The sequence below is a fragment of the Manis javanica genome, chromosome 18, assembly GCF_040802235.1.
Source record: "Manis javanica isolate MJ-LG chromosome 18, MJ_LKY, whole genome shotgun sequence".
Classification (NCBI taxonomy): Eukaryota; Metazoa; Chordata; class Mammalia; order Pholidota; family Manidae; genus Manis; species Manis javanica.
In genome coordinates this window covers 10,052,133-10,075,316 of record NC_133173.1, presented here as the reverse complement: position 1 = coordinate 10,075,316, position 23,184 = coordinate 10,052,133, and the positions used below count along the sequence as shown (strand labels likewise).

The window sequence follows — 23,184 nt, the reverse complement described above, 5'->3', positions numbered from 1 at the left end:
TGTGGAGGGTTACAAAGGCAAAATCAATCCCGGGGCCTGCCTGTGGGATAGCAGGCAGACTGAAAATAAAACTGCTTGTCCAAGAGGTAAGTGTCAAAATGCACCGGAACTGGGGGGCATGCGAGTTCCCAGGCGGGAGAGATGAAGTCAAGCTGGGGTCTCCATGCAGGCTGCAATCAAGGAGATGCGAGTTGAAATATGGGTGGATCAGAACATGCGGAGGACTGAGGTCATTTCAGCGGGAGGGAGTGGTGCCTGAAGGGCAGGAGGGGAAGACCGAAATGACGAGAGATTTGTGTGGTGCCACGCAGGCATTTCAACAGATCCGGAAATGAAGGAGGGAAAAAATATAATGAAAAATAAAGCTAAAAGGCAGGTTTCAGTCAGAGGTCAATGTGCCCTAAAATTACAAGATAAAGAATTCGGTTTTTGTTCTGTAAGAAATATAGGATGGTTTTGTTTTTCTGCTCTTTTTAATTTTTTTTTTTTAACAAACGAAGATATGCACAGAACTCTGAAAATTATGAAATGCAAAGTCTCTTCCCTCTAATCTTTCCTCACTCCCATTCCTCTAATGTACCAGTCTCTTGGGGATCTCATAGGAAAAAAATACAAATATTAAAATGTATTTTAATTGATGTAACTAGTCACCAAATAATGGACATTTATATCAATTCTGATTTTTTTTACTAGTACAAATAATACTATAAGAAGCATCCTTGTGTGACTATCTTCGAGTTCATAAGTGATTATTTTTATCATATCAAGAATTTTTAACACTGGAAATGCTGAGCAAACAAATTATGTGCCATTTTTGGTTCTGACACATATTGTCAAATTATTCTTCCGAAGTTTGTTGAATTTACACTCCTACCAAGAGTATGTTTTGTATCTGTTTCTTAACATGCTCACCAACGCTGGATGTTATAAACCTTTATTTCAAGGGAAAGGCAGGTGGAAAAATGCAACATCCCAATTTTTCTCTATCATTTGCATTTTGAATAAATGGTAGGATCTTTTGTATTTTACTAATCTACATTTGTATTTCTTTGTCAGGGAAATTCTCATTCACCTTATTTACCCATTTTCCTCTGGGCCTGTGGTTTGTTAAGTCCTTAATTATGGAAATCAGCCATTAGTTATAAATTTTGTCATAATTTGTTTTATGTTCTTTCTTACAATAAGTTATTTTCATTTTTATTTAATCACATTTACCAAGGTTTTATTTATGGCTTTGTAGTTTAACGTTGTGCTTAAAAGAAGATTTCAAATTAGACCTGCTATGTTTCCTTCCGAATGATTTTGTTCATTTTCTACACGTAAGTCTTTGGTCCATCTGGAATTATTTTAGGACGAGAAAGGAAAGAAATTCAGGTTTACATATGAGCAGGAGAGTAAAATGATCAGAGCCAAACTTTAGAAATATAAATCTAGCAGCAGCTTATAATTCAGAAGGAAGAAACAGGCTAAAATAAGAAAACCTGGTAGTTGAGATAATGCAGCACCAGGGAGCTGAGGGCTGACAAGAGGGCCCAAACCATAAAACGCCAATCCAGCGTGTCGCCGAGAGTGATCCACTGAATGCTTATCTGGAGAGAGGCTTTTGGGACTGAAAGTATTATGTCATCAAAACCACTGGGAAAAGTTGTTTAGTATTTTCTCCCTTGGAATTTCACATTGTAGAGTCCACTGTTAAACTCTGCTAACAACTGGATTCATGACAACAATAAAAACAGCTTAAAACTTTTCTACGCTGTATTCTATAAATCATTTAAATATAGAAAACATTTTACTTGGAACACCTATGAACATAAAATTAAGAGCCCTTCTGGACAGTAAGATGTGTACCCAGAATTGCCTAATATGCATGGGAAATTCATTTAAATGTGTGATCAATGAGGGAAGGAAGTTGGATGAAAGAATGGGATGGTGGATTAAGACCTCACACTTCCCTTTTATCACCTTGGGCAATTTACTCATTTCCCTTACAGCCTACTGCCTTCAAGTGTGGATGAAAATACACCAACCTCACAGGATTATTTTGAAAACTGAATGAATCAATACACTTCAACGACAGTGGCCCCAACCATTTACTGAGAAAGCCCCATAGTATGTGCTACTTTTAGTATTACTACTCAATCAAGTAAAAAGGAAGAGTGTACAATAATATATGTAGTACCAATTAAGTATTCATTTCCTTTATATTAACTGTCCAAGATAACAAGCACCAGTAGTTTCTCTCTATAATGTTCCTTCCGCTGCCATCTCTAAGGGTGTGAAATTTATATCACCTTCTCTCATCATAAGTCAAACAGCAAATGCCTTATCTTACACACTTCCTACAAGGATCCCAAGTGATTTGCAAACATTTCCATGAAACCAGCTGAGCTTCCATGAAAGGAAAGGACTGTAAAAAAAAAAAAATCTAAACTAAACTAAAAAACACTAAGTATTTAGGAGCACTGGCCACCATCCTACCTACAATCCTGAAGTTATTCATTGAGGACTTCAGAGCATTTTGCAAATAAAACCTGATGAGAACAACAGCTCAGTGACGACAAAGCAACTTAGGCCTGTATCAGGAGAGAGTCATCAAGAACTGTATTATTTCACAATTTTGTTCTCCTCTTGGCATTTAATTTACCATCTTGAGGGGCTGAGCTGCCACCACATTCAGAGTGTTATAGAAAAAATGGTCAGTATCAACAGAAGTGGTAAATAGAACGGACAACATGGCATTGCCCGGCTCCTGGTCTGTTCTAATATGCAACGGAATCTGTAAGGAAGTTGTAATTGCAAACAACTTCTTTTTTTTTTTGCTTTTTCTAACATGACAGCTCATGGTCACCTCATGAGTAAGTCAAGACACCTAAAAAATAATGAAAGAAAGAAAATTAGAAAAGTTTAATATGTGATATATGTCTAATGTTTACACACACACACACACTTTTCATAAAAAAGCAATCAGTCTCCATATTGCATTTTTATCTGCTTTCTTCTGTCAATGACACACTCGTATCCTTCCACGCCCATCCATGGATTTCCACAAATCAGCTGGTCACTGCTGTGTTCATTTGTGTGTGTGTGTATGCATATGAAAACTTTCTACTTAATATAGTTTTTTAATAGCATTCCTAATTTGAACCAGAAATCCACTGCACTGAATATAAAAACAGTATTTGTAGGTCAAACCTACTTATTGCTGTCAGCAAAGCTCATTTGCCAAGTTAAAAATTTAGCCATAGTTTCTCCAAAAGAAAGGATGGCTTAGACTAGAAAAGTTTCCTAATTACATATGTTTCTCAGAGCAGCTGTTTGTTCATGTAAGAAATTATTTCCACATTTTCATACTAAGCTTACATATTGTAATATCTGATAACTCTTGTCAGGAGATCTTGAGAGTTTGGATTCAAGCCAACAACTATTTACCAAGTCTTTAGGGAAACTGAGATACATGGGATGAACTCATACGGCAGAAACAGTATTGGCAAACATGAAAAGGATCAATTTGACTTTTTTCTAATCCTCTGGCTTAAGGATAATAAGGGACTATTCTATTTAGGCACATACGTTTAGTATCTTCTCAACACATACACATATTTAGAATTTTTTTCTTCTTGCCAGCAAAAGAGCTAAACCTGAGCTGTTTCAATAAAGGATCCATAAGTTCTTACTTTCTTTGAGACTGGCTAAATAAGAGTCAGACCTGATTTTCAGGGGGAAAAAAAAAAAAAAAAAGCTAGTGATTTTTGAGCAGCTTCTGCTGCCCTCTAGTGGTTAAACTGAGATTTCCAGCTCAAGGAGCGTCCAAATGCTGCCTCTTAAATGACCTCTTCAGAAACCATAATGAGCATTAATTATGGAAACTCAGAGGGCATTTTTCCTCAGTCACTCAGGAAAGAAAAAACAATTTTCCCTTTGTAAAGCAACATCTGTATTACTTCAGATAGTGGCAGATTCGAATCTATCCGAATTCCAAGTCAGGTTTTATCCACTACAATTAAGTGAAGAGGGCGTGTGCATTCCCGCAATGGCCCTCAGCCATCCTTCTGCAGATAATAGCTGCCTGGTGCCAACAGCAGAACAGGTTCCTCCCCAGCCATCTATAGTCCTTGCTGTCCGTGTTTGGCCACTTAGCACATCCTGATGGAATAATTCCTGAACATTTTTCCCAAGCATGACTGACTGCCCTCCTCTAAGGGGTCCCACCGTGTATAACACTCCACTGGCACCTCGGGCAAAGCATGCCCGTGGGTGGACCTGTGATGTAATAGTGCCAAGCAATTTGCCAAAATCTAATTTGTGGAAGAACTTCCAATGGCCATCTTAGAGTGGGACCAATAATCTGAAATGACTGATTTTATCAAAGCTTGTTTTCTTTAACTGTTTATAAAATTGTGCCAAAACTTACTTGACTGTTTATAGAGTTTGTGTGGACTAAAGAATGGAACAGGAGGAAGCTGTGAGCCGTGAGGTCTTTCTGGGGACCTCAGGTTTTCCCCCTGTACCCTGGCCATCATAAATGTTCTTCAGCCCCATCCAGCCCACCCCCTAGACTTCCCAAGTGGCTGCCTCATCCCCACCCATCTTCCCCCTAACATCTTCCCTTTTCCTATCCTGACTTTCCCCTTTCTGGGCTCTGCAGCCTAGACAATGATATTCCAGTTTCTTCTATCAGTCCTTTTGGCTAGACAAATTAAGTATCACTTAAAATGCTGTTTTGGTGTTGTCTGCATAACCAATCAAATAATATCATCCAGAGACCTTCAAAAGCTGTTTTTAATAGTTCTCATCTGATAAATTGACACCTATACATTTATAAATTAGATGAAAGGAAATATTGTCGAAATACTGATGAATTCACTAAGTTTAGTAAACAGACCATTTGGTGAATAGATTACTGAACAAATTGGTTTTTGGTAAAGTGGCCATTTAAGAGATAATGCCTGCACCCCGACCCATGGTCAGGCGGTCAGAAGCACACTGGGGTGGAAACTTCTGCTTGGAGATACCACACATAGTTGTCCCTGTGACAACACAAACGAATGACCCAGACAAAGTTAGTAAAAGGTGTGGCAACATAGGACAAAGGAGAGAGGTGGTGGTCAGGATGAAGCAATATAAAGTAATTAGGAAGGGTTCAGGGCCTAAAAGGCAGTAATGTCAGAATAAGACAGAGAGCCAGTGAATGTAGCTGCCTGGAGTCTCTGTATAGGGTGAAATCTACCAGATCTACGTGTATGTCTGCTCTGGGTGTTCCAGAAATCCACACTGCCAAAGCACCCCCCACTACTGATACATTAATTATCATTTATTATTAATAATCCCTTCTATGAATAGAAATTTGAAAATGTCCTCAGCCCAAGCCATTGTTTAAGCATACACGTAGGTCTAATGAAACAGACATCAGCCTTTAAGGAAAAAAGAGGGCAGGACTGACGTTCAGTGATAACATTACCATGCTCTCATTTACTCCTCCCAACACTGTAAGGGATAATAAGCACTCTTTATGTTGCTGTTTTAAGGGTGTGGAAAGTTAGAGAGCCCCCAGAACTCAGCCTCAGATACAGATCCATTCCACTCTAAGGTCTTCATCACTAGAGCAATTTTAAAACATAACCCCCCAAACATGGGTACTCCTTTCCTCAAGAAGTAGGGTACCTGTCCCATCCCCTTGACCCTGAATGGCCTCTTCCACCAAAGCAGCGTGACAGAAGGGACATGGCGCTCTTCCAGGGCTGCACCGCAAAAGCGGGTGGAGTTCTGCCTCGGGCCCTGGACCCTTCAAGCCTGGAGCCCGGAGCTGCCACATATGAAGTGCGATGACTTGGAGGCCACCATGCCTCACAGAGGGGCCTTGTGTGGCACAGGCCTCGTCTTCCAGTCATGCCATGCCAGGTACCCAACACAGTCATGAACAAGCCTTGGAGACTTCAGCTGATCAGTCCCAGCAGTCAGGTCACCCTTGACGTTCAAGTCTTCCCAGCTAAGGCCACAGGCAGTAGCCAAGACAAGCCATCCGCCATCCCCGCTGTGCCCCGTCTAAATGCGCACTCCCAGAATTCATGAACTTATTACAATTCACATAGATACAGTTGTTTCAGGGTGCTAAGACTTGAGGTAATTTGTGACAGGGCGATGCTCTCTGGAATGACACTCTTCACCTTTACATGCCAAGCCCCCTGCCCCAAATTCAGCACACTGCAAATGCCTGAGGAGTGTGGCAGGAGAAAGCAAACAGCCTAGTGCTGTGATTGACATCACAATGAAGCCACAGGTAAACTGTGGACATACAGAAATACACAGACACCCTCTGCGTATTTCACCCGCTGCATAATACACACGCACACCCTCTACCATATCAACATCACAGATAATGAAACAAAGCAAGAACCTCCGCACAGTGTACTAGCCCAGAAAGGAGCAACTGATAAAACCACTTGCTATAATAGAAAAGTGCTGCTCAACCAAATAGAACATGTGCTAAATTAAACTTAAGTCAAAGACCTTCAATTGTGTGTGAGGCTGTTTGTTCCAAGCAGCAGATACAAGAAACCTGACAGTTTTGTTCTGGGATCCTGTCCCAGGTTGGGATGGGAATCCCAGTGAAAGTAGTAACAGACTCGATGAAGTAGGAGAACATCAGGCCTTCTAACCAGATGCACAGAGTCCCGAAACAGCACCCAGAAGCGACCTCTCCAGAGCAAGGAGCTCAGTGGAGGAAACACATTAAGCTCTTAGGATAAACACGGCCACGGCCTGTATCACAGTGGGGAAGGAATAAACACAAACAGCTTTCAAAACTCAGCTCCCCTTGCTGTGGGACCTTGGCAGGATACCAAAATGCAACAAGGGCTGAAAAACTCACCACTCCCTGTGTTTCAGGACGGGCGTTTGCCTCTTTGAATGTTTTGGGTTTGTTCCTATCTGATGCACTGGCCAGATGAGCTGTTCCTGCTACACAGCATACCAAGGATCTCATGCCATCTGGTGTTCAGAGAAGGTATTCCCGTGTGAAGCCAACCCTCATTTTTGCAAAAAAAAGAAAGTATTGATTGTGATCTTTCTGGTCAAATTGGTGTGGTGCAGGTACCTGAACAAAAGACACTCCCGTAGGATTCAAAATTGCTTTGGAGAGGACTCTAAGACGTATTGCATTTGAATGAATGATTAAAAGGTGACGCTCAAATCATTACGGAAAGTAATATTTAGTTATAGCTAATTAAGTAGCCATTTGGCAAAGAGCAAAACTAAATTCCTACTCTGGGCCAGAAGTCAAAATAAACTTGAGACAGATCAAAGAGAGAGATGAAAAATCTAAAACCAGAAAGGAGAATAAATATAGGTTAATGTGTCTTTCAAGAGAGAAAAAGCCTTCCTAGGCACAAAAACAAAGGAAGCGACTCTAGGATTGGATTGTAAGACTTGAAGAGATTTTTGCAACACAAATTTTATCAAGAAAATTGAAAGTCAAAAATGTACGCGTGCAAATCTGGGAAACAGGATAGTAATCAACAGCGATGAATGTAATAGGCTCTGCGCAAAAGAACAGCAAATACCTCCTAATCAAACTTGTGTACGTGACCACATTTATCCATTCAAACTGAAGCAAAAACAGGATGATGCTTTTTCTCTATCAAATTAGCAAAGAGAATCATGGTAGGTGAGAAATGGAAAGTGAGCCATTTAAATGCTATTAGGAGGTGCGTACAAAATAAAGACGTCTTGCTTGGGTGTGAACTGGCATTTCCAAAATAGGAAATCCTGAAATGCTGAGATCAAGTTAACAGAAAACAACTGCAAAGAAATAAAGAAGAAACTTACATATGTAGATTTAGGTGCCAGAAGGATGCTGTGACATCACTGCTAACAAAAACGCTGGACACACCTAAACAGGCATATTAATTAAACAAAGGATGATATGACATTAAGCCCTTAATTTCTTCTCAAAATATAATGTTTATAAAATGGAAACAGCAAGTAATCAAGTGGTTGAAAGTCAGATTCTGCTTTACTTTAGAAAGAAAAATCGATTTAAAAGAAATCAGATCAGGACAGTATATTCAGTAAAAAAAGAAAACTAGTAAGCGGTGACTAACTAAAATGTTTTCATCAAGCCAGATGTTCCCATGTTGGTCACTGTGAAATTTTGAGTTCCATTTTCTAAGTCAAATTTAACATGTAGAAAATAAAACCATCCATCTATCATAGTGTCCTTATTCAAAGAATGAAACTTTATGCGGTAAAGCTAATCTCTGGTTCATTTCTGCTGTCACACGGACAGAATGTAGGAACTGGTCTCAGAACTAACACCCTTCACCACCAACCACCCTTTGTCCCCATTAAGGGTGGGGGTGAGGAGGTGGGAGATTGATGTAACTCACAGAAAATGAGTTACCAACTAACTGTTACCATGCCAAGATCTATTGCAAGAAAAAAAAAGCAAAAAACATGCAAAGATGGAACCAATTAGCAAAAAACTGGGAAGACAGACCATTAAAATGCAAAACTGAAACCCAAACACGAACCATTTCAAGCAGACACAGCAATACTAACAGCTACTGGTCATGGTGTACTCCTAATGGCACCCCCACCCTGCACACATCCCCACAGGCACACGCACCCAGTTAAGCCAACAATCATCGCTAGATAGTATCTGAGCTAGTGTTCAAACTCGGGGTGGTCTACCCCCAGTGTCCATGACTCTTACCCACTCTCTAGTGCCCCCCAAAACTTCACACTATAGCACAAAAGAAAATGATCGTTTTTATTGGGCGCTGCAGCTGAGGTTCCGGCTCACAGTCAACAGAGCTGCCGGAGGGCTGAGGGGATGAAAAGCTCAGCGCCCCCCATTCAGAACACACCTGTTGGGAAGCTACACAGTGTTCCTCGGTACACCACACAGAGTCCCAGAAACATCCGTCTGTAACCATAAACAAACTTACAATCACAGAAAGGAGCCTATTAAATAGCAAAAGGAAAACGGGTCGAAATCAGAGGTAGCTGATATTTGAACATTTTGAAACACCTACTAGATGGCAGACTTTTCACACTGGTGGGAGATCTTTTTTTTTTTTACTTGAAGTGTAGTTGATGTATAATATTATATTGGTTTCAGGTGTACAACATAGCAATTCGGCAATTACATACACTACAAAATGCTCACCACAGGAAGGGTAGTGTCACCATACAGAGATCGCAACATTACTGACTATATCCCTTATGCTGTACATAAATGTATATTGATTTCCATTTAGAAGTGGAAATTTATATAAAAAACCCGAGACTTACTTATTTTATAAGTAAGGGAAATTTATACTTCTTTACCCCCTTCATCTATTTCTCCTGTCCCCATGACCCAATTCCATGGCAACCATCAGTTTTGTTCTCCATGTTTATGAGCCTACTTCTATTTTATTTCAGCGGGAGATCTTTAAATCTCTTGTCTAACCCATTCTTTCCAAACAGAAAAATGTCTTATCCAATGCATTTTTCCTGTAAGGTGCAAACAAAGCTCTCAGTGCTCTGAAAACAAAGGTCAGCTACCTGTGCTGGGAATGGAGACGGAAGTTTGCTAGGTGAATGGGTCATCAATTTTCATCCCCTAAAACTCACATCAAAAAGAACTATCAACCCTCAACCCCGCAGGACTACACCTGAAGTGATTTTTATGGCGTGGTCATCTTCAGCGAACTTCAAAGAACTTTCCTTTCCCTTCTGCAAAGTAGCCACCAGAGGGCAGCAGGAACACAGTACTTCCAGTCCACAGCAGGATGCTACTGTAATTCCTTTACATCAGGGGAAGACGTCCTAAGGTTTTAACACAAGGGCTCCTGTTTTCCAGGAATTAATGCTCTACGATTTAAGGAGGATTAAGCTGAGTATACTTCCCAGGACAAGAGACTTGCCCATATCACAAAGTGGCGCCTATGTCAGTCCTAGTCAACAGGACAGCTGGCATGCGCACTAACAGGGATAAGACACGAAAATATCTTACTGGCCACATTCCTTCCATGGAAACTGAGCCAGGGTTCAACTCTCTATGCATCAACCCAGTTATGAAGCATATGGACTTAAAATGGATTGGTCACATCATATCATCGCTTCCTTCTGCTTTATCCATCTTAAAATTTAAGACCCCACAGTTTCTAGACAATGGCTCAGATCAAGAACTTTAAACAGCCCTAGATCACCCAGACAAAAAAAAAATGGGAAGGAATGGTGAATATAAAGGAGTAAAAGGAAGAAGTTAGGATGAGGGGAAGGGAATTAGAAAAACAAAGCAAGGAAACTAAGATGACAGGGAAGGATGAGGGCTTAGACAGAGACACGGAGACACCTGGAGACAGGTAACACGGGCTCACAGCACCAGAGAGCAGAGACAGGTGGGCACAGCCATACTTTTTCTCCTACAGATTGATGAAGAAGTTGAGCTCAAGGCAATGACTGGACATTTTATAACATTCAGATAACTCATTCTTAGAAAGACCATTATAGCAACCCAAGCTGTTCAGAAAAAAAGAAGAAGAAAGAAAGAAAAGAAAAAGCAGCTGCTTAAATAGAACTGAGTACCCCAATACTGGGTAAGTCTACTCAAGGCTGAAAGACCCTATGCAGGACAGTCAAAGAAAATTTCTGAAGAACTGAAAATGACCTCTAAGAGCCCACCTTCTAAATGTAGTCATGCCCCTGGTGCCACCTAATTAAAACCCTTCAGCTGCTCAGAACACCATTCATGAGCACAGGCATGTTCATAAAGCTATACACTGCTTACCCACTAACTTCAGTTCTTTTTAATGACCTGGAGGTTTTCCTGAGTTTATTCAGTATACAAACACACACATAATACACTTCTATATATCCCGTACAAGAGACAGAGAAGTTGGCAACTAAATACCCCAGGCACCCTGGGTGGTGACCACATAATACTTGGCTCCCAGCACCACTGCTAAACCTGCGCATTGTTCTGAAGCCAGAGCACCTCCTGATTCTGCCCAGAGAACAATGAGCTCCTTTGTCATTTACCAAACTTCACCAAAACCCTCAGAAAACCTGAAAATTCTACCATGATAATCTATAACAACCCAGCCCTGTGTCTGAATCAAAGAAGTGAGGAATTTAGAGAAAATATTCATAAAACTCTGTACCCCAAGGAAGTCTACCACCTAGTGGCTGGATGACAATGGCCTCATAACAAAGAGGGGTGCTCTGGTTTTTAAGAAGCCTCTCCCCATGTGTTTGTGGGTGGCCCAGAGACTGAAGATTTCCAATCCTTAATCACAAACCCTATATTCTCCTCTCAGTGCCCTTCCTGGAGTGATGTCAGAGATGTCTTTTCCCAAGAGGGATACCATGACTTTCACTTTACTCTTTGATGAAAATGTAGGAAAAAAACACTCTTCATTACCCAATATCTCCATTTTTTTTTTCATTATGTCGTATTACTGAAATGTTTGCTAAATACTTCAATGGAAAGCAGGAGCCTCAAACTTTATCACATCCTAATTAGATTATACCTCCTTTATTTTAACTGAAGTTTTGACTCTACTAAAAAGCAGTTACTTGAGCAAAAATCCAAAGTCAGATCATAACACTGTAAACAAAGGTTGGCAAACTGGCCCACGGGGAAAATCCAGCCCATGGCCTGTTTTTGTAAATAAAGTTTTATTAGAACACAGCCATGTCCATTAGTTTACACGTTACCCATGGCATCTTCAGCACCCCCAGCAGAGCTGAGTCTCTGTCATGAGCTCTTGCGGCCTGTAAACCTGAGAGTATTTACTTTCTGGCCCTGTACGTAGTTTGCCAACCTGTGTTCTAGTTGGAGTTAAGCAAGTATAACTGATTGTGTAACAGTCCAAATACCCAATTCTTTCTTTAGCAGAGAATGATTCATCAGAAATGGGTTTTCTTCCTAAACGTTCAAACACAAGACTGTGCAATTGACTTAAATATCCCCAAGGGACTTCCTCTCTGGTCAAAGGAACAGCACATTTCAACAACACTTTGAAGGCATTCATCCTAATTGAAAGTCAATTATTTGATTCATTTGAGCTATTATATTTTAGGCTTAAATATTACATCTCAGGAAAATAAAATGTAAATAAACTCCTGTGCTGAAGGAGCATTGAGAGAGGGTCACAGGGGTGCTAACAAATCGACATTAAGTTAAGGACCAAGGGCCCAAGGTCACCAGTGGGGACGTTGACATGGGAACATTCCTGTTCTGCACTGGGACTCAGAAAACATAGGCTATTTTCATTATTACCATTCACTGATAACTATAATAACATGCATTATCATGTACTATTTTCTATATGTATGGATCTATACTCTAAATTCTTTCTTTTTTCTCAATTGTTACAATTATATTATAAGGAAAGTTAACAGCATGCTCCTTTGACAAATCAAAAACTAGAGACTGAGAGGTCTCTGAAGTTAAAGGGTTTTATTGAGCCTTGACAGATGCTAGCTAGGAAAAGGACTGAGTCCTGAGACAGAAAATGTCTGCTAAATTGAATACTGAACTGCTCGATAAAATGGAATTTTTAGGAAGAAAAACTATTTTTGTTGAATCATTCTCTGCTAAATTTCACCAGCAGCAAGGCCAGTTAACAGAAACATCTTGTCTGCCAGACTCAAGAAACAGGGCACATTTATGTGGAGTCTCCGAGAAAGAAAGTTCTTTAAATTCACATTGATTTCAGAGAAGGAAGGGGGGCCAACAGGAAGAGAAAAAGTCCTGAGATAGGTGGTTAGTCCACAGCAAAGGCTCTCAGGTTGTTTTGTTGATGGTCAGACACTGGTCACACAATAAGGGGGATGCGGTGGTCCTGGGGACCTTGCAGGTGCTTGTTGAAATGACTTAATCCAAGAACATGGGGTTTCTGGTTAGGTGTGCCCTGTGGCTATTGACTGAAGCCCTTCCCTTGTTTCTCTCCCTCATTCTCTGGCCCTGATGTCACTTAATTTAAGATGTTTCAGCATTTTTACCTTGCAACCTTTTATAGATGCGTAAATTAAATTTCAGAGGTGAAAACGACTGAAATAACAGGGTTTGTATGCACGTGCTCCACACCTTGCTGTTTTAGGGCTGAATTTCCATAGGAGGACCCGAGCCAAGTAGACTGTAATGTCCCAGTCCTGTCCTTGTTCCCTGGACCCACCCAGTCTGTTCTGAGTCCTGCCTAAACCACCGTCTCCCTGAAAAACCTTGATAAGTATGTAGTCTCTGGACTTCAGTCTCCTGAATTCAAGCTTCTGTTAAATTGGCCATTGAAGTAGGGGATGTATGGAGGTCTGCATCTCTAAAGTAGTCAAAGCCCTTTCTCCCAACTTCCTCACCAGGCCCCAGTGGACTGACTACCTGTGCAGTGTTCATCTCACTGAAGGGACTCATGCTTGGTGAGAAAGGAGGGAATTCTGTTCCCTTTGGGAAGATGTTTTCCCTTTGACTATAGCCTTTCATACTCCTTTCCTCTAAGTCTAGCATATAAGTTGGATTACTTAATGAAGAACTAAAGTGCATTAAAAGCATTTTATGGGTAAACCACCAGTGTGGCACAGTAGGGCACACAAACATGAATGAAATGGCCATCCAGCTAATAGAGCAGAAATATCTGTACAGGAAGGATCAGTCATTTATCCAATTAAGGGTAGAGATGGATGTTTTATAGAGGTAAAATGTTTACCCACCAGGAGAAGCATATGTTTCTTCTCCCATGCCAACACCCATTGGTGGACAAGGCCTGCCTGGAGCAATGGTTCTCCAAGTGTGTTTCCTGGAACAGCTGCATCATGATCACCTGAGAACTTGTTAGAAATGCAAATTCTCAGGCCCACCCCAGGTTTTGGTGAATCAGAAACTACTGGGATGGACAATGTGCATTTTCATAAGCTCTCCAGGTTACTCTGACGCTCGCTCAAATTTGATCCAAAGGATTATGTTGGATAAAATTTTGCGGCTGGAGTGGGTTCCACAGAAAATGACACTGTATTGTTAAGTGACAGCCCCAGGCGAAGCAGCAGCAGTGGGAGCACAGATTGTGATCGCTCTGAGAGTTATAGCCTCTGCCTCAGCCAAGAGCGCGCACTCAGCGCTGCCTCCCCTCGAGTGGGCTCTGGGACAGGCCCTGGTCACTGCCTTAAAGCTTACGAAGTCCAAGCAGAAGCTACTAGAGTCACAGTCTAGGAAGCCATGCTACCCTTCAAAGGATAGAATAAGAACTGGCTGTGAGGGGGATATTTTCTTAATAGATAATGATTAGCCTTCCCAAGAAAGAAAACAGGTACGATCTTGCCCTTTGTTAAATTGCCATTTGTTTTAACTCTGATGAAACTATTCAGATAGAGATGACACTAGCTGGGATTAAGGTACAGACCCTGGTCTCTCCTTTGGCCTGAAAACAGCAAGGTGTGGAACAAGCACACACAACCCTGTTATTCCCGTCATTCTCTGATGTATGCAATGTCTTCAGAATCCTCTACGTCTGCTGACCATCAGCTAGGAATCTGCTCTGTGTATAGCCATATGATTTATCAAGAGTGGTGCAGCCAGATAACTCACTCAATAAGGGAGAAAGATGGACAAAAGATGGGAAAACTGGGAAGAGGGCAGCTGGCCAGTAGAAGTCCACAGCCTGAGCCCAGCCCCAAAGTTATAAACTATTGGAGACGTTTCAAAATGTTAAAATGGGACATGTTTTTTAAAGGATTAGAATACCATCTTCCTAGTGGAGTCTAACATACTCTCCACGGAACACACTTCTAATCTCCAGATAAGTTGCCACAAAACAAGCTTACGAATGATCATTATTTGATGGCAGCATCCACTGGACACTGTGAAGGTTCAGGGCAAGAGTCAGGATATTTGGGGGAGTTAACTTTATGATGATTTGTGGCTGTGCCCCTTAGATGTCATTTCCATGAAATGTCATCAGCCAAATCATTAAAAGTAACACAAGAGATGTATCTATTAAAATGCATACATTTATAATGATGATATAACACAGGAAGTTTCCCAATTGATAAATAAGAAATTGTGATTTTGATAGAAAACACTATTTACCAACAAGTAAAATATGAGATTTTTTCAGTACCTTGAGTTCCTACAGAGAGAGAGAGAGAGAGAGTCATTTTGCTTGAAAAAAAAAATGTGGGCATATTTTATACAGCCATGAAGGATGGAAGTCAGATGAGATCAGATTGATAAAAGAAACCATAGTCCAAACACAAGCAGGAGGAAATCAGAGCAAAGAGGTTTCAGGGGCAGAGGTGGGGTGGGCGGATGGGAGGGAATGCGGCAGGAGAATGAGAGAGGTTCTAAGCTTGGAGGCGGCAGACACGGAAAGCAGATGGTGGCGTGAGCAACTAACCGGGGGGACTGGTTGGCACCATCAATGCAGAGCAGCTGGGGGGCCAGCACTGTCCACTCCCCTTGGTGCCAAGCAAAGACCAGCAAGGACTCTTGACTGCCAGCAAGAGGAGTGAGTGAGCCAGAGAGGAAGACTTTAAGTGACAGCTGATAACCAGAGCTGGGGGTCACAGGGAGGCACGGGAAGGGGCCGGCCAGAACTCCTGGCTCACCCTGCCCCACAGCATGTCCCCCAACTCCTCACTGTCAGCGAAGGCAGGGCAGAGAAAGCAAAAACAGCATCCACAGAGGGCAGAACAGGGACGCAGTACACACAGACAAAAAGCTGACTGGCAAACACAACCCACTGTTACTCAAGGACTAAAGCACCCAACAAGTGATTCGCAATGGACACTTACTATTCTCAAAAACAAGCTGGCATCATCTCACTCGTGAAACAATAACAGGCTGTTATAATAATGAATAAAACATAAATGACAGGTAAAAAATGAAATGTAAAATAAAATGTCTGAAGGACAAAAAGATCATAAAAATGAGAGACCAGCAACAGACAAGGAGAAAGATGTAACATGTGACAGACAAACAACTGTTAATGCTGACGATCATAAAGAATTACAAACATACAGAAGAAAAAACTCAATGGAAAACTGGGCAACAGATACAGAGAAACATTCACAGAAAAGGAAATATTTATTGAATGACCATGTTCACCATTGCAATAGTCCACAAAGTACAAATTAAAACAAGGGAGTCAACACCTGACCTAAAAGATTGTCAGAAATTGACAAGAGTGATCCAGGTAACTCCTCAACAGTGGGAGGGTGGCGACTGTATCAACGGAGGGCATACTTCATGCCTTTCAGAAGGTAAGCTGCCAGTATCTTATAAATTTAAAAATCTACATCTTCTAGATCCTCACCACTTCTAGCTTCTGTCCTCTCCACTCACAACAGTCAATTTCATTAAATGCCAGAAGCAAGACATAGTTTTAATTAAGCTCCTCATATAAGTGACTACGTTCAATATGTCTAATAGCCTGTAAGGAAGGTCAGTATCACTAGTCTCACTTGACAAATGAAGAATTTACATCACAGAGGGACCAAGGAATAATTCTTAAATAGCAATAAAGGGAGAAGAAAGGATCTGAGTCCAGGCAGTGTGGCTCCACTGTCTGCTCTTAAATACAGGGTATTTTTTTTCTAAGATATATTCTCATCTGTGTACAAAGCCATACACAGGATGTTCAGGACAGTATCATTTATCCTGCTAGAAAGTGGGGGGAAAAACCACTATCAGCAGTGGAGAAATATAAATAATACATCATTCTGTGGAATATTATGTAGTATTCAAAAGAAAGATGTATTTATATAGGGTCAATCTTGAAAATGTACTGTGAAGTGACAAAAGTTTATTGCACAATAATATGGATAGAACAGTGTCATGTTAATTTAAAAATATTCATGTGTGTATGTATATGTACAGAATCACATACAGATAACAGATGTTATCCTGAGGGGGGGAGCCCAATGTGATTTCAGAGCAAGAAGTGGGGGGTATTCAAAGGGCAGTCCCATCTGGGTGCATGTTTAATGACTTTTCACTAATGATGTATTCATATCTTTTCTCATGGAGAATTAAAGGAGAATCAAGGGACTGTTTCCTTGAATAGTTGCTATATGCCAGACAGAAAGCTAACATAGTGGTTGTATTTCATCTAAAACAACTTTATGTGTTGTTTTATGCTCTTTATTGTGATTAATTTAATAACAATAAAGGAAAGCAAGATGCAGTGTACTTAAATAGTTTGTTGCAAATACCTTGATACCTGGAGAGATTTAGATAGGCCCGTCTAGTTGCAAACTATGCTTAGATGAGAAAGGCCGCCTAACGCTGTTGATACAAGGTAGAGAGAAAGAGGTTTGTGGGCTCCAAACAGCACAGCAGAACCAGGCCTTACCGCAGCGATCTCGGACGACAAGGTTCCGGCCTTCCTTCAGGTGTATGGTGAGGAGGTAGGCGAAAGGGCTGAGCAGATTACTCAGACCGACACCAGCTTCCCCAGGAGTCTGCACAGACGGAGAGGTAAGATAAGTCAGCTGTCTTGGGATCAAGGGAGAGAATTTCAGAGACGCTTCTTAATTTAAGGAAGAAAAACAGGTCCCTACAATGGCAAATCCTCAGGTGTCATCCCCAGTCCCGCCCACAATGACGACTTGATTACCCCGCTCTATTTACTGATACTTTATATTTCTCCCCAGTAGGATTTTATCAGAATTCATGATAATATCTTTGCAATGATTTTGCTCTCCCAGAAAAAATTAGACAAATGGTGTGACAATATCTGAAAGAGTCTTAAACTCATTCATTTCCTGCAGGGTTCTTGGTAACTCATGGTGGGGCCCCAAGAGGGAAAATAGCATGCAGACATGCAGCTGTGGGGCCAGTTCCCACAAACATGTGGCCACACTTCCAAACTCAGATGTAGAATATCTCCCTCTCCTTCTTCCCCCTTCTCACCAATCCCCGTCACCTCTGGTACATGTCCTCCATGTGCAATAAAAACATTTCGGTTCACAACCACTCAGCAGATAGCCTACGGAGCCCTGTGTGCACCCACCAGCAGACAGCCGCCCTTGCCATGTGCCCTTACTTGCCACACATTGTCCAGTGTTCTCCTGCCTTTTAGGTATTTTCTTCCATTCCCTGGCCCCACTATGGTGTTTCTTGCACTTCGTGTCACATTCTCAACTCTCCCTACTCAGGTGACTTCTTTCCCCTCAATGCATCAACTCCTGTGAGCCAGAATGTCACATTCAAGTCTAGTTTTGAATATTTATTAAAGGAATCCAATTAAAATCTTGAACTCAAGTTTTGCACTCATTCAAATATTTGCCTTTCCAAAGAGAAAGGGCAGATAAAATAACTTATTGTTCACTTATTTGACATTCAATTAATCAATTTTGTGGCTAAGTCACCCTTAACAGCCTTCTTTTGAATGTTTCCCCATCCACGTTTCAAAGCACTTCAGAATAGGATTGTCTCCTTCACCATCTCACTCAATTTCATAGCTGCTCTGTATTTTTAGAAGAATCTATCCTACTCTGACAAAATCAATAGGTACTGAATTAATCTTTTCCAGCTATCATCTGCAAGTCCCGTCTTGGTAGGTAGATACAGTTCAGCATTCTTTAAAAATAAAAGAGGCCAAGTAATACAGATCCAGACATTTGATAAGGCACATTTACAGTATTTACTCTAAGGTACGTTTGTTTATAAGGAATGCCACTCACAGGCTGTTCTTCAAAATGTTGGGATGTCGGAGAAGCATTCAGATCGCCACTTCCACATACCTTCTGCAAAGAAACAGAAAAAAAAGCCTGTTTTGAGAAAGCAAAAAACTACCAGCCTCCAAGGACTTCCTTCCCCAGGGAGTCTGCTATTTGCACACTCAATTTCAGGTGCGTCAGCTGCCTGCCTGTGTGTGTGCCAAGTCTTGGCAATAAAAGGTTGATTCAGTGGAGCCCATCTGGCTGTGGCCTCTGCCATCTTAGTCACCAATCAGAGTGTAAATAAGTCTGATTCTTCTGTCCCCTGGGGCCATTCCTGCATCCCTAAGTCATGAGGGCTGGCGTGCAAGCAGCTTTGTCCCCAGTGAATGACACAGCAGTAGAAGGGCCCTCACACCAGACCTCTTCCAGGGGAGGCCTGCCTGGGCCCCAGCCACCAAAGAGAAATGGGCAGATCAGAGCCCGAGGTCCAAGATTGTCAGATGGGTAGAAAACATTTCAAAATTTGATCTGAATAACCTTTGTGAGTCTAGCAACTGTACAAACACCAACCAAAGAGGAGGCCATGCAAATTCTGAACAAATGACCGAGAATGGAAGGTGTCAGCATTTCCTAATATAAATATGCCTCAGACACTCAGAAAATGATTCCACAGGGCAATGAAATGTGTGTTATTTGGTAGCTAGGATGGGATACAGTAGGCATCTCTGTTGTGGCAGGTTTTAAATGCACAAATGCAGGGTCCAGAAGAGCTCTGGGACTGTGAAGGTTTTGGGGTTGGATATGAGGGTGGCACGAAAGGCAGAGAGGAAAGGAAATGAGCAAACGCTCTCCCAGCATTTTGGAGATTTCCCTTTTTGTCTGGCACGTTATCCAAGGCTGATTACTTGTCTGAAAAACATGGGATTTCTCCTTCTAAGGCTGGGTAACTCTGACCTTATAGGCAAGTTCAGAGATAGACAGGCCTGCAGAGACTGAACCGTTGTTGGTAAAGGTGGGCACTGGAAGCACTGTGGACATAGGTCCTTCCCAGGCACAGCAAACATCATGGAGGGCCAGGCACCTGCCAGAGACGCTGCCCAGATGGCGGGCTGCCTTCCAAGACCCTCTCTCACTCTCTTTCTAGTGGAGCTTCGGGAAGCAGTAGAGCTCAGGTTCCCAGCCAGGACAATTCTTCCATCCCCAGGAGGGATGGTGAAGGGCTGCAAACACGCAAAGGCCCTCGGTACCATCCCGTGAAGGCAGTGGCATCAAGAGAGGCTATACCTAGGCAGAAATGAGCCCTGACCACAGGCTGGCCTGGAGCCTCGCAAGCCTTCATCTGGAAGAGTAGAGACCTTACAGGCCTTCACTGCTGGGGCTCTCACACCTGCCTCTTTCTCTGCCGGTCCCGGGTCTAATGTCCCCGACTGTGAATAGTGACTCATTCCAGATGACTTCACACAGGATCAAGGGGAATCCCTGGCCCTGGAAGAACCACCACTTCCCAGCTGGAAAAAGAGCCCTGGCTGTCCATGTGGACTTGACCTGGTAACAGACAAGAGAAGAGACAACCGCAGGGCCTTTATGAATCGCCCCTCACCCCCGCCATCTGGTTCTTGGCATCTCCTGTGTTTTGTTATGTGCAGGTGACTTGGACTCTCTGCCATGGCTTTACGTCCACAATTGAAGCCTTACCCAACTCTCTCAGTTCCACTGATTTGTCCTCATGTCTCTCACTGCACACTATTAATTCCTGGAAGCTGAACAATTCCTCTTCTCCAACTTACAACACCAAAAAAAGCTGTACCACGCCTTCACACGCAAAGCCAACAAGTGAATGTCCATTTGTGTTTAAAGTGTGTGTTTATTAGCTGAGGCTCATGGAGGTTCTGTATCTTCCCCTGTCAAGTGGATGGGTGCTTTAAATGTGTCATGCCTTAGACCAGCACACCGCACGCATTCTCCCAAGTCAGCCTCCCTGTACCTCATGGCGACATTAATTGAGTGATGAAACACGTCCACGTAACCACCATCATTTACATGCCCTCAAAAATGAACACAGAGCTTTTATTCAAATATGCAATACGTCTTCCACTTACAACCACAGAGCAATTAAATGTGAAGAATGACATTAATTCAATATTATGGCTGGTTTTACTCACAGAAAAGTCACAGAACTTAAAGTTATGGTTCCCACAGCCACGGTAACTGTCACACACCATATATACACACCAAGGAAGGAATATGGTCACTATAAAGAAGAGCAGAAATGCTACACAGGCACAAGAGGACCAAGTTACAGTTGCTGGGGGACACATAACTTTGAATACTCCCCTACACTCTGCATGCAGCCTAAAGCTTTAGGCATTGAGTAGAAACTGCATTATTTTCACTTTCTTCATGAACCTAGTGACTACATCAATGATTTTTTTAATTAAAAAAATTGACACTGGCATCTTTCACTCAGCACAGTGCCTTTCAAAGCATCCATGTGGTTGCCTGTATACATAGTCCATTCCTTGTCTGTATAAATAGTCCATCCCTTTTTATTGCTGAATAGTATTCCAGTGTATGTTGTGTACCACTGCTTGTTTATCCATGGAACATTGGTTTTAACAATTTCAAACAAATTGTCTCCAGGGATTTAGGAAAAGGCAAATAACTTTGAATATCATCAATGGTAAAAAGTCTGAACATAACAAAACTGTCTGACTACATACAAACAGTCAAAAATACAGCATTAACATCTTGGCATGAAAATTAGTGTGAGGTGAGTCATCTCACACAACCCTCATTGCTGCCTTTCAGAGAAGTAGTTTTTTGTGTTCTTTTTTTTAATGACAAAGAGTTTGCATAGCCATTCTATCCTGCTAAACTGAAATTTATGGGAAGGTAATATACTTTGCATTCTCTTTAGATGAGAATCTTCTCTCTTCAAGAATGCAAATTTATTAAAATCCAGCAGTATACAGGAGGTACTGGAATGAATGGGCCAATTATATTAAAAAAAGAACATCTCCTCTAGACACCGATGTGAGTAAACATTTTCCTTTTGTGTGTACCCAATGTTATCTTGTACAAGTATCACCTCCCACATGGCTTGTCTGAAGGACCTTCCCATGCAGTACACACAGGAAACCAAATTATAAACCATGGAAACAATGAGTGGTGGTTTAAACTTCAGTGGAAGGAGACATAAACCCACATCCAGGAAAGCTACATGAGTGAAAAGTTGGCTGAGAAGATCATTTCTGCAGTCTTTGAAAAATGCTCCACTAAAGTACATCAGTATCTCAAACAAGCTATGTAATTCATATTTACTTCATTACTTAACTCACATCTAGGTTACTGAAAATATGATACTTGGGCTGATAGAAGTTACATATCCAAACACCTACTGGGTGAAGGAAGTTGCAGAACAAGCAAATGGGATCAGACAGCTGGACAGACCCTTAATCAGAACCTGGATACAGTGACGGGATCAAAACAACCCACGTAGCAATGAGAGGCCAAATTGGAAAGTCTGTTCAGAAAAGTTCAGGGCTCCCAAGTGCTGAGTGTACTCACATTCAGTTTTTACACAACTTTTCAGTAACGTATTCATCATACAATCAAGGTATACATATTTGGTTTTTTTTCTCACCCCCAAGATTATTTGTTGAAAGTGATTACCCTGGAATACGAATATACAAAATACACCACATGTGTAAGTGCACATGTATACTTAATTATGTGTAAGTAAGTGATCTACTCAGTTACGCCAAAGCATACAACAGTGATCAGAACACTGCAGCCCAGTGCTTGATAATGTCCTTTATATTTGCTTAGCACTTTAGAATTTATGTATACACTCCTGCTAACTTCTTATAAGGGGCCCATAGGCTGTCATTAGTATCACCAATTTAAAAATAGAGCAACCAAAGCTAAGAGGCTAAATGGTGTCACCTGACATGAAGATGGGCAGCTCTGCACTGGGTAGATGACGCTCTGGCGTCACAAAGACCTGGGTTTGAGTCCCGCTTTTGCTACTTCCTAGTTTTGTGTCCTTGAAAAATTTATTTAAAATTCAAGACACTGGAACATGACTGGGAGAGGAAAAATGGATACTTGCCTTATAGGTTGTTAGGAGGAAAATTCATTCATTCAAAGGATATCTACTGAGCCCCTTCTCTGGGCCAGACACTAGCCTATTTGTATATGGAGTGACTCGAATAAATATGATCCAGTGAGATAATACGTATATTGTACTTAGCAGAGTTCCTTATGCATGACCTCTTAGTAAGTGGTATTTGTTTGGTGTTGCTATTCTATTACTATTACTGTTACCATTATTATTAAAATAGTGGATGTGCCTTGAAAGACTAGATGAAAAAACCCACTGCAGATGATGAGGCCCCCAGCCCCTCCCTTAATTCCAAGCATCCTTTCCCACCCAGCACGTCCTCATGACAGGGCCAGAGGGCTGGCGTATGCAGCCTCAGGAGTGCCACCCAGGGCTCAGCAGCCCACGCATGCTTTCGCCTCTCCACTCTCTGCCGAGGC

At 41.7% G+C, this 23,184-nt stretch overlaps 1 protein-coding gene across 6 annotated transcripts in view; it reads right to left on the bottom strand.

The window, feature by feature from the left end:
- Window positions 1-23,184, bottom strand: part of MCTP2 (multiple C2 and transmembrane domain containing 2) — a 198,250-nt gene that overhangs the window by 127,642 nt on the left and 47,424 nt on the right. For all 6 annotated transcript variants that reach the window (XR_005056531.2, XM_017648516.3, XM_073227182.1 and 3 more), the window contains exons 3-4: window positions 18,664-18,726; window positions 17,331-17,439 (exon numbers count right to left, since the gene is read on the bottom strand). Coding sequence is in view for 5 of the 6 variants with exons in the window: in XM_017648516.3 (XP_017504005.3) it covers window positions 17,331-17,439; window positions 18,664-18,726 (172 nt within the window). In the remaining variant the exon portion in view is untranslated. The remainder of the gene's footprint in view (window positions 1-17,330; window positions 17,440-18,663; window positions 18,727-23,184) is intronic.